This window comes from Cordyceps militaris (assembly GCF_000225605.1).
Source record: "Cordyceps militaris CM01 unplaced genomic scaffold CCM_S00006, whole genome shotgun sequence".
Classification (NCBI taxonomy): Eukaryota; Fungi; Ascomycota; class Sordariomycetes; order Hypocreales; family Cordycipitaceae; genus Cordyceps; species Cordyceps militaris.
In genome coordinates this window covers 1623117-1635059 of record NW_006271974.1, presented here as the reverse complement: position 1 = coordinate 1635059, position 11943 = coordinate 1623117, and the positions used below count along the sequence as shown (strand labels likewise).

Below are 11943 nucleotides of genomic sequence, written 5' to 3'. Positions count from 1 at the left end.
GGCGGCGGTGGCGGCTCCGTCGCGTTCGTTGCTGCTTCTGAGGGGGTTGGCGGGGGCCGCGGGGCAGCAAGAGTCCATTGAGGCCGCCGCCGCCGCGCCGCGCCGGTGGTTCTTGCTGGCGGCGTACTCGAGGGCCGACTTGTTGTACCGATTCCGGCGGTGGCGGCGGCGGAGCAGCAGGAAGGCGGCGCCGCAGATGGCACCGAGACCGATGAGCACGCAGAGCACGATGACGGCGATGAGAGCGCCGCTGGACAGCCCCACGCTGCGGGACTTGCTGGGCTTGTTGGGGTTGAGGATGCCAATGGTGCTATTGGCGAAGAGCGTGTCGTTGAGCGCGAGGCGGCCGTGGGCGCCGGCACGCTGCTCGCAGCCTGCTTCCAAGGCGACAAAGTCTGCGCGGCGGCTCGTGTCAGTATACCGTGTACATTTGACGAGGGGTTACATAGGGGGACGTACAGTTGGCTACGTAGCCGTGCTCCTTGTCCGGACGCAGGCAGTCGAGGCACTTGCCAAACGTGTCGCCGAGGGCCGAGCCGCCTTTGTAGTTGCAGTACGCGTACGGGTCGCCGCCCGTGTTGTTGGCGAGGCTCTTGGAGACGGTGGTCTTGAGCGGCCCGCAGGCCTCGCTCGTCATGCACGGGTACGGACCGATGCCGACGCTGCCGTTGGGGTAGTCAAAGACGCAGTGGGCAAAGCTGTACTGGAGGTTGTCTGTGGGAAGCAAGTCAGTTACAAAGGACACGGTGAATGAAGCGAGAGAGAGAGAGAGAGATCGAGACTTACACATGAACCAAGCTTGGTCGTTTTGGGAATCAGTCGTGTAGGTGCTGTTTTGGAGGCAGTTCATGCAGCTTTGGAAACGCTGGCCCTTTTCGCTGCTCAGGTCGCGGTTGTTGCAGATAATGTCGTTGGGGTGCATGTTGGGCATGCTGGAATCGACCATGCCGCTGGTTGAGGGATCCAGGCAGAGCGAGGCACAGGGAGAGTCGGGCGTGACTTGCAAAGCCGTGGTGATGGCGGACAGCATCGCGAGGGCCATGAAGCAGCAGCGCGCCGCCCAGCGTTGCGTTGTGAATGACATGTTGGGGGGGTTTTTTTTTTCTGCAGCGGAAATGATGTGTTACTTTGGTATAACTTGTAAACCAAAAGTGTTCCAGCCACTTTTGTAGTGTTTTTTCCACAGATGTAGGTCAAGTTGTCGTGGGAGTAAGAGGAAGAATGAGTTGAACAGCACAGCTGCCTCTCAAAAGATCAAGACGAGCCTCTTGTAAAGCACCAGCGAAAGGCAAAGAAGAATCGAGAGAAGAAGAACGGGAAGCGAGCATCATGGTGCAATGCGATGGTAGTATATAGTCCTGCGCAGTTCCCCCAACGGCCCCCCCTCTCAACTCGCACAACACACACCACCCCGGAGAACTGCAGCCGTTGTGCTGCGTGACAAGACTTGGGGTGGCTTTTTTCTTTTCTTGCTGACCCTTGCCTTGCCTCCTCCTCCTCCTCCTCCTCCTTCTTGTCCTCCCGAGCACCGGTCCAATCGCCCGCAACCCCGTTCTGCAAGCCGACTCATTACTGCAGGCGCCCAGTGGCCATCATCCCGCGTCACATCGGGAGCTTTTGGTATCCATGGGGGGTTCATTGACTAGTACAGATAGCTCCATCGACTTATCCGTAGTTCCGTTCAACTTGTGGACCACCCCGGCCGGGTAACTAGAGTGAGGGAGGGAGAGAGAGCGAAAGCAAGAGAGAGGAGAAGGCGGTCTAGCCCCGGCCCGCCACCACACCACCCATTTTCCGATGAACTTGCATAAGGAAGGTGCTCAGCAACCCTGGCCAGAGAAAAAAAGGAAGATGGAGCTTTGCTGGGCTGCAAGTTGGTTGGTGGTGCACCGAGGAGAAGCAGGCTGGAGGGGGGCTTGCTTGCACAAGTTGCGGGCGCTTACACTCCAGCCCCAGCCAACCAGACGCCTCCAACGGGGCCTGCAGCTCACATTAAGGCTTTGCAATATTGATCAAGTGCAGCCATGAATCATCCAGAGGAAAACAAAATACATGAGAGGATTAATAGACCAGTTTTATTTTCTTGCGCCTACAAATTACATTTTGAAATCAAAGGCCCCGCAACTCGCTCCCGTTTGCCGAACCTTGCTGGGACCACTGGACCACTGGACCACACAGCACACATGCTTAACCGCCGAGGCTGCAGGAACTTGCGTCCAAATTACCAGACCCCAACCTCTCCGCATGAAAACCCAAGGGAAACAAGACGGAGCTGGCCGCCATGGGCATTTTCGAATCGCCAAGCAAAGAGCGAATCATTCCGAGCGGCCTGCTCCGTACTATCGAGGCCCTTGGCGTGCTCCATATCCGATCGGCACATCTCCTTCCAAGGCCCCCAACAGCGATAACCGCCCAAGCCTACCTACCCATCCAGTAGCTACTTGGGCATTACGCAGTCCAAACAAAGTGCAAAATGAATACCGGTACACGATAAATCAAACATGTTAATGAAATTCCTGCCTAAATAGATTGACCAATAACGCCGTTGTTTTTTTGCCGCAGCCCGAGAGACGTATGATTACAGCACAATCCTCTCCGTATCAACAAAATAATCACACCTTGAAACCATGCGCAAAGCAACACTGACCACGACATCATCTCCAAACAAAAGTAACAACTGTAGCCGTACTTTCCATCACGCATCGGATTCAAACCGAATGCCAGACGTCTAGTCGCTATCCTCGTCAGAGTCATTCTTGGACTTCTTGGCCGCCTTGGCCGCCTTCTTGTCCGCCTTTCTGCGCTTGCGCTCCGCCTTCTCCTCGGCCGTCTCCCCGTCGTGCTTCTTGCGCTTCTTCTTGTCACCGTTCTCGGTGGCCGGCGTCTCAGACGTGTCCATCTTGTCCGCCTTCTGAGGAGTAGCAGCAGCGACGGCAGCAGCCGCATCGGCAGGCGCCGCAGCCGCAGCAGCGGCCGCCGCATCCACGGCGCTAAAGTCCTTGTACTCGGACGTCCACTTGGCGGGGGTGGCATCGTTGGTGCGGCCAAACTTGTCCAGCTTGCCGTCCGCCTTGAGCTTCTTCTTCTCCTGGGCGACGGGGCCGAGACCCCAGCGGCGCGGGTACAGATCGCGCTCCATGATGCAGCGCTTGACCTTGGCCACGACACCGTGGTCGCACGTCGACATCTCGACCGTCGACATTTGGGCGTAGGCGAGCGCAATGGCCTCGCCCTTGGTCGTCATGAGCACAATCTCCTCGTGGTGCTCGATGCCGGCTTCGTAGCGCAGCAGACCGGGCAGCATCAGCTTGGCGCCGTAGCAGACGGCGTTGACGGCGCTGTCCTTGACGACCAGGCGCTTGTACGAGGTCAGGAGCGTCTCGAGGGGCGAGATGACCCGGCGGAGGTACGACTCGTCACGCGTGTTGTCGTGCGTCCACTGCGCATCGAGCACGTCGTGGAGTGTCACGAGCTGCTTGCCCTCGTGCATGGCGCCGGAGCGGACACGACGCAGCTCCTGCATGTGGCCGCCGACACCGAGCAGCAGACCCAGGTGCACGCACAGGGTACGGATGTAGGTGCCGGCCTCGCAGCTGACCCAGAAAACGCCCAGGTGGCGGTCATTGTCAAACTCGATGAGCTTGCTCTCGTGAATGGTGCGGATGCGGAGTTGGCGCTTGACAGCCGAGATCAGGGGCGGGCGCTGGAACAACGCGCCGGTCATCGTCTCGAGGGCGCGCGCAAACTGCGCCTGCCCGCCGGGCAGCTTATCGTGCAGGCGGACGACAGCAACGTACTCCTTTCCGGCGCCCTGCTGCGACTTGACGAGACGGGTGGCACGGTCAACGCACACAATCAGGCAACCGGTAACCTTGGGATCAAGGGTACCGCTGTGACCAGTCTTTTCGCATCTAGAGTAGCAAAGAGTTAGCCGTTGTTTCTGGGGTTGGTTTGAGAGATCGTGACGAACCGTAGAATACGCTTAACCCAGGCGACAACTTCGTGCGAGGAAGGGTTGGAGGGTTTGTCCAGGTTAATGACACCGGAGCTAATGTACGACTTGAGGTCGCGCTTCAGAGGCGAGCAGCCATTGGGGATCGGAGTGAAGTGACCGGTGCGAACAAGGACTGTCATTGTGTCAGTACATAACATTCCCATCCAAAATCGCGGGCGTCCTCGGCGTCGTCTACTCACGCTTATCGTAGTTCTTGAGGAGCAGAGGCCAGTTGCTGGTGTCGAGCGCAGGCGTGACCGCTTGAGGCTTGATGGAGTAGTCCTCCTCGGCCTGCTTGGTGGCCACGACGTCCTTTGCCATTTTGCTTGTGATGTTCGGCAGGATTCTGTCGGTCGAGTGTCGCTAAAGGGCAAAACGTGAGACAAGGGGCGACGGTGATGATTTTTCTGCCTGCCTCTGCGTTTTGGTGATTTTTTAGATGGATAGCCAGCGTCCAAAAAGTTTTTTTTCTCTGCCTTTGTGGGGACTCGCATTGTGGCTGGTTTACGAACGCTAGCCCATTCTGGAGGGTGCCAAAGTCAGCCACAGTCACTAGCCACATTTACGGACGCGCTACAATGTTCGTGGCAACAAATTTGTACTCATGTTGCAAGTGAATATATACATTCCATCAACTCCTTCTTGGATTAACTTCGTAAGCGTTGTGCCAGAAACGATAATTCCAGAATTCCAGTTGTGGGGAAGAGTGGGCTTTCTGACCGTGCAATATGACAAACAGCAAAAGGTATCGTACAATTTCAACGCTTCAAGTGGCCACCCAGACATTCAGATGGCATGTCCGTTCCTGAAATCCTGCTCGTTCAACGAGCGTTTAGTAGGACTGGCAGAATTTCGGCCATACCCTGGATGGCCCAACACGGGAGCATCATCGAAATGGCGAGGCTCGGACGCACCGCCAGCACTGCCAGTCACTTCGTGCAGCTCGTAAGACTCGGCGGCCGCCTTGCCCTTATCTCCTTCCCAATCGTGGACATCACCACCATGAGCCATTCCAATTTGATGGTCTCTGGGCAGGGCGGCACTGGGCCAGGGCATGGAGGCCACGTCGGTCGCGCTGGTCGGGCTATTATACTGAGACGAGTATGGTGAGACGTAGCGCGGGAACGGCCTCTCGGCCGGCTCAGTCATGGGAGAGTCGGCCCATCCACTATTCAGCGGTCTCTGGCTAACTGGTGTCTCAAACATGCCGCCTCCGGGGCTCTGGGGCGCTGGCCAGCCCTTGTTTGGCGTGTAGATTGCTTCCAGTTTGCGAAGGTAGGCTCGGCGTCTTCTCTTCCCATTCCAGACGATGAATATACCCGAAATAATGAGAAGGAGCACAAAAGAACCGACTGCAATGCCCACCTTGGCATTGAGGTTGAGGGGACCGTTGTCGAACCAGGCGGGATCAACCGTGGCTATCGGCGTTGGAGTTGTGATGGTAAGGGTATTTTTAGAGAAAGGATCACCGTCAACACCAACAGAAACTCCTAACTCTGGCTTCTGGAGGCAGCCGGCATGCAGCATAACCACGACTGGCTACATGTTAGCAAGGAGTAGAGCGCTAGGCACGAGATACGATGACATACAATTGGAAATGATGCGGTGATCGGCCGCCAGGCAGTCTCTGCAGCCGCGGAAATCGTCGTCGTTACCAGTAGGCCAGAGGCTACAGTACTCGTACCCATGATCTTTGGGGGCCACCTTGTCAAAGATGGTGGCGTTCATGAAGTTTGCGCAAGCCTTGCTGTAGACGGATTAATGGGTGTTGGCGACGGCGCGAGCAGGCAATCGTACCTGGTAACGCAAGGGTTGCTGCTGAGCATGTGGTCTTTTGCTGGGACGCCAAAGAGGCATGATGAAAGAGCATACCGCATGTTATCTGCGTCAAGTGGCATTAGTCTCGTGTGTATGTGCGTAGGTTTTGAACAGCGTCAACGTACATAGGGCTGCAGTAACATCGGTCTGGTTATTGGGGCTGACAAAGTGGCTGTTGACCTCGCACTCGACGCATCCCTTGAATATTTGGCTGTCACCAGCGCCAAAACTGTCATCGCCGCATGCTATATCAGTTTGGGACGTGGAATCGATGACATTGCCGCACTTTGTCAGACAAGGCGAGTTTTCGTTGACCAAGATGGCTTGCGCCGCCGGCAGCGCGGTGGTGAGGACGAGGAGGCTGGCAAGGGGAGTATACATGACGGTCAAGACGCTCGTTTCGGGGTACGTCCCGCCCGAAAGACTGTAGTTTTGAAAGCGATGAAATGCAACTCAAATCTTGAATCGCGACGAGAGACGCGACGAGAGATGCGTACGGACAGCCGTGGAAGCGAGGCGGACGCGCGGGCGAAATATAGTTAGCGAGGTAGTCCGCGTAAAAGGTGTGGTCAACCCCGCTGAATGTGATGTCGAGAGCGGCTGGAAAGCGTCACATTGGAGAGGGGCCTGTTGGTTGAATGGATTCTGCACCTGCAAGAAGCAAGTAATGGTAGTTAGTTATCCAATGCTAGGTCCGTTACGGACTACACCGTGTGCATTTGTGAAGGTACAGCAGTGCACAAGGAGCCGGCAAGTCATTATGCGGAGGGAAGGAAGAGAAGGGTGCACGGAGGTGGCGGTATTGACTTCTCACGGCCCCCAAGACGAATGCCGAAGGGTACTGGTAACACCTGCAGACGGAGAACAGGGTATGTACATACATAGTTAGCGAGGAGGCTGGATTTCTGAGGAACATCAGGGTGTGGGTGGTATGACTGGATGGAGATGGTGGCATGGAGTTGGTAAGACCTGCAGGCAGCTGCAGCTAGCTGCAGGCCTCCCAAGCCCGCCACGAGCCCGCAAAGGCCTTTGGTTCTAGTGGACAACACATCTGCTGGCCCTTTTTACAGCGTCTTTTACAGCACCTTCAGCGGTCAACGAGTGTGGTAGCCACAATCACATTCACCCCATCGTATCCCAGCAAACGGCCTCCCATTGGCCAGCCGTGTACATTGCTCGGCGCTTATATCGACGACCTCATTGGGTCGTTGTGTTACCAGCCATGCATGTCGTCACATCGCGCTATCACCATGCAGGAGGGTTGTTTAAACCCCGTAAGTCGTTATTGATACCCTGTTCCAGTTCTCCTCGCTTCTTTTTGTTCTTTTTTTTTTTTTTTTTTAAGTTTTTGCTGTTCTTCAGAAAATGGCGGAACAGTGTACCGGCTTGTGGATCCTTTTGCGAACACGAGGCTAGAAATCAATGCAGTGCGTGGGCAGATACGGATAGATCTACGGCCAAGACTCCGAGGATGAAGGATGATTTAGTTATTTTCTCAAATCTCCGGCTAGAATAAATATAAGCCATGTTTGCATCTGTAAAAGCGACGTCTAATCCAATACGACACTAAAAGACGGCAAATCAGGCTTATCGAAAATGACCTTGATGTCCGATTAATGCCCTGTCATGCTGGAGTCTTGCTGGCGTCAGAATTGTGAGCACAGGAGCCACAGGAGCTGTAAACACGCTGGCTGGATGTATTTGACCCCCGGACGTGCGACAGATCGTCGTGTTTTAAGCGTCGCTGGCTTTTCTTGTAATCTGTCTTTTCTTCTTCCTTTTTTAAAAAGAAGAAAACAAAAACTGACAAATTGAAGATGCGGACTCATTCTGGTACCCTGAAGAAACGAAGCGACTCAATAAGACGTTTCTTTCTCCTAGAAAGCGGCATGTCCGTCACGAACTTTGTGTTCCCTACGCAAAACGGCCCTGAAACGGTGCATCGTAAAATTACACGCGATGCTTCATGCGTACGCTGTATTACATCTTTTGAAATTAGTCTGAATGAGTCTTCTTCCTCGAATACACCGCTCTCGTTCCGGCCTATTTAAGCTCTGGTGGTCCTCCGCCGACCGCAGGTAGGCTCTTGATGGCCATCTGACAATTCTGAACGATGAAATTCCTGACGAAGCTATGCCAAACTATGCCTATCTTGTCTTGCAGCAGTCAGATATTAAGCCCTCTTCAACTTTGTGCCTTGGACTATATCCTGCTCTCCTCCTCTAGCATCCCGTATACAGAGTCCCTTTTGCTTACACACCCTCACACCAGATACCGCACTTCATCGGCCGCTCATAAAATTCTTCATACTCACTGCAACGCCAGCTTTGGAGCCGGCCAAGAACGGGATCCAGATCTGCGAGCCTTGCCGCCCAGCACCGCGCCCGCGTACCGAGCCCGGCCGTTTCGAACCGCCGGCAAGCTCGCGCTGCGAGGCACATCTCTGGGCCGCGCACCGCTCGTCGACTGCGACTTCTCACCACCACCGCAGCGCGCAGCATCGACGTCATTACCGTGTCTTTCCCTGCGGTGGAGTAACCCATGACATGTTGAGTCTCTCGAGGAGCTCCGGGTTTCCTCTTCTGAGTACTGTCTTTGGTTCCGGCTGCGGCCGCGGGACCGTGCCGAGTCACTGCCGGTCTGCGAGCTCGCCGTCGTCATGATGCTTGGACTCGCCAGGATCGGGATGAGGCCGCAGTTGGCGGCGCTGGTCCAAGGCTTCAACGAGTCTGGTGCCTTGGCGTTGCGAGATTTGGGAGATGTTGGTCTTTGAAATGCCGGGGAATTTCTTCTGGATGAGCCGTCCGAGTTCGACAAGACGGTAGGATTGGCTGGCGGACGCGAGCGACCGAGGCCTGTTTGCGGTGCTTTGGGTCGCGCCAGCAAGTCTGTCCGAGCAAAGGCCAGATTTTGTCTTGTGCTGCTGCCATTTCCCGCCACTGTTAGCCACTGTCCGACCCAGCACTGCGGCGACGACGAGATAGCCGTTTGGGGGTCCTCCGCTGCCATCGCGTCTGTGGCGAGGTGATTGAGTGTGCGTAGCATATATCCTCTGCTCCCCGAAACGCCTTGCCCTCGCTGGCGAGCGCCGCCTGGATGAGGTGTGCTATCCTCTGGAGGACGGACCAAAGTGGCCGAGACGTCGAATTTAGATACCGCCGCGGCGCGCGCTCTGTACTCGGCCACCGATATTTCTTGGGGAGACTTGAAAGGCGATTTTGGAATCTCCAGTGTCGGACGAGGCTCTCTCGTGGCTATCGTGTGCTGCGCAGGTTTCCTGTCAACGCGACGTACGCCCATGGCCAAGAGGGCCTTGTGCTTGGATGGAATGCACACTTTATCAAAAGTGTGCCTGTTCTTCTGCGAGAATCTTTGAGCAGTATCAGATCCCAGGTACGACGTATCCGGTGTCGGAGGTGCCGCCTGTGGCGACCCCGCGCTATTACCCGAAGAATTGTCCTCCGGTTCCTGGTCGTACTCGACCCCTTCCTGCGCAAGGACAAGTTTATACTCGAGGTCTTGGGAAGTGTCAACAATAAAATTGCCGTCTTGGCAACGTTGTGCAGGAACGAGTTTGTATTTGGGGTCCTCGGACGTCTCGACAAGAAGAATGCCTTGCTCCCGGGCTTTCATGAGCTCGTGGACGAAAAGTTCTCCGCCGCTGATGCTGAGCACGGTACTTGTGCCAGCATAAATGGTGTCACCCGCGTCACCGACTCGGTTGCAAAGGACGACGACGATTTTTCTAGCGAGCTGTGCCTCAACCAGCGGCCACAGATACGCAGCCCAGCGACTAAGAGCGTCCTCATCGCACTTGTTGTAGAGCTCATGCGGTTCTCTTCTCGATTTATACGCCATGGAGAAGATGGCAATGTTGATGCCCGACATCCGGATATGGTCCACGAATGCTTTTCTTTCCTTGGCGTTTGACCCTTCATCGTCACTAGCAGCGTGGCATGTCAGCGATTTCTTTCCTCGATCCAGCCATGACGGCAGGAATTTTCTTACATACCCCAGATCCGTGTCTACTCGATTTCAAACACGAAACAAGATATCAGCACTTCTTCTAGTCAGAGTTTTGAGTTGTTTCCACTTACACTGTGCGACAGAAACCGCGCTTTCGGTGAAGCCAATCTCCGAAAAAATGGGAGATTCTCGATTCAATGTCCTTTCAGGACAATTTGCAAGGTTTCTAACATCGCGGCTCACAATGACGGAGGAGCTAAAGAACGGGTCGCGAGTGTATTTGGCAGAATAGTCATCGACCATCTGGGGGTAGCCGACCACAACGTGACAATTGTACTTTCTGGCAGCATTCTGGGCCCAAATCCGCGTGCCCGAACCACCAGCAGGTTCAAGGTAGTGCTTCATTTTCTTCGGGTCAAAGTCGGACCCTGCAAAACTTCAAGGTTAGCAAAGGTGAGTGCAAAACCAACTCCGTCAAGAGACGAATCGCTTTTCTAATTGAGGGAGGTGCTTCATTGTATGACTTACTCAAGAATGCCAGTTTTGGCAGGACTAGAAAGTCGAGCTTTGATATGGCGGCAATGGACTCTCTGTCCAGGAATCTGCTGGCCTTGTCCTTGGGGTCGACGGCCCCGGGTTGCGGCTCAATCTGAAGACAGCCGATGCGCATTTTCCTCAAGGTACGTGGTTTTCAATTACAGGATTATAAATAAAAAGGAGGATATTTGTCTTTGGACCACAGTTCAAGATGCTGTAAAGTGGTGTGCTTTGGGATGTCCCGAGGGGGGGTTGTAGATTCGAGTCACTGTGTGTTTGCTGCTCACGCAAAGATTGCCAAGTTCCGGTCGCTAAGATGTGTCTGCTTTATATAAAGTACACAGACATGCGGATAGAAGTTTTGCTTTGTATTATTTTCGGACGGGAGAGATGAAAAGGTGTGGCAGTGGGTAGGCACCATCCCTGCCGGCTTCTGTCGGCTTGTGCACGTCGTCTGGCGATGGTATCGGGGAGCTGCACCCTCAGTCGTGGTGTGGGTAGCTGGTAAGAATGATAGGGGAGTCCTACATTACATCACAGGTATAATGGAATCACATCATCTTCAATAATTGCGCTGCGAAGCGTGAGTATTGTCATGCCAAGGGCGGCCGTCCTCCGCCTCAAGACGACGGTCGTGATACCGCAAGATAGCCCGTGGGCGTGGTACAATTGCTGCCTGCCGTTCCATTTTTGGAACACTCCTGCCTATCCTTATTCTGTTTCGAGGTGGAACTACTATTTTTGCGCTTTTGGCTCCTGCCCAGTGGGTGTCTCCCAAGCATTCCGATCCCTTTCCTATACGGAAACAAGGAGCCACGACTCTCGAGCACCTTTCATTTAATTAGCGCGACCTCTTTTAGAATGCGTGCTATATCTCATCAATATATGATTTAGGTAGCATGCTCAAGTCGTTGGAGATGGCTCCTAGCCGACCAGACTGGTCGCATCAGCACTTGTCAGGTAGTACCAAACTAGCTCCTTGCGATGTGAATGTCTCTTAACTTGACGTTTTCATCAAGCTACCATCCCTACCGTGTAACTGGTACACAATGAAGCCCTAATACTACGTCGGGTGTTTTCGCACAGGTGTGGCAGTACGTTACGTCAAAGGGACTTGCCGTCCTGGCCCCTTCCCCCGGCGCACCTATCGGGGTCGCCGTTCACAACTATAGAGTTGATATTCTTGGCCACCACATTAAGTGACTAACTCAGATGATAGATTGTCATTGAGCGAATTTTAAATCAACGTGCTCGGCAGACGATGGACAGGGAGGGTGGCTGTCTATTGTTACACAAATCACGGACAGCTCTAACCACAGAAATCGTTGGACAAGAGCGGACGAAAGACAGAGGCAGCAGCTCCTCTACAGCCGAGGTTACTCACAACAGTCCGCTGTTTGGAGAGGGCAAGATGCTTCAATTCAGTATGCATAGGAACGGATCCCTTTGTTCTTTATGATTATAACCTGCTCAGCGTCCTCTCTTCTGTAGCTTCCAAAACTCAAACTATCCTGGTCGATCGTCACATGTCAATTCACTATTATGTAAGGGCAAATGCAAGCTACACAGACAGAAAATACAAAAACGCCTGTATCATTCGATTAATGCAACCTCAGCCATTAATAAGT

General features: G+C 54.2%; 3 protein-coding genes across 3 annotated transcripts; all 3 read right to left on the bottom strand.

Annotated features, from left to right (window-relative positions):
- Nucleotides 1–2728: 2728 nt before the first annotated feature.
- On the bottom strand, nucleotides 2729–4315 carry CCM_07777 (centromere/microtubule binding protein CBF5; the record flags this gene model as incomplete). The annotated part of the gene is made up of 3 exons (XM_006672917.1): nucleotides 2729–3911; nucleotides 3971–4127; nucleotides 4195–4315. 3 exons carry the CDS (start codon nucleotides 4313–4315, stop codon nucleotides 2729–2731), a joined length of 1461 nt encoding a protein of 486 aa, XP_006672980.1.
- A 465-nt stretch (nucleotides 4316–4780) lies between these two features.
- CCM_07776 (uncharacterized protein) lies at nucleotides 4781–6193 on the bottom strand (the record flags this gene model as incomplete). The annotated part of the gene is made up of 4 exons (XM_006672916.1): nucleotides 4781–5529; nucleotides 5584–5741; nucleotides 5792–5876; nucleotides 5938–6193. 4 exons carry the CDS (start codon nucleotides 6191–6193, stop codon nucleotides 4781–4783), a joined length of 1248 nt encoding a protein of 415 aa, XP_006672979.1.
- Nucleotides 6194–8122: 1929 nt separating this feature from the next.
- CCM_07775 (asparagine amidohydrolase) lies at nucleotides 8123–10448 on the bottom strand (the record flags this gene model as incomplete). The annotated part of the gene is made up of 3 exons (XM_006672915.1): nucleotides 8123–9837; nucleotides 9910–10206; nucleotides 10307–10448. 3 exons carry the CDS (start codon nucleotides 10446–10448, stop codon nucleotides 8123–8125), a joined length of 2154 nt encoding a protein of 717 aa, XP_006672978.1.
- Nucleotides 10449–11943: the final 1495 nt, after the last annotated feature.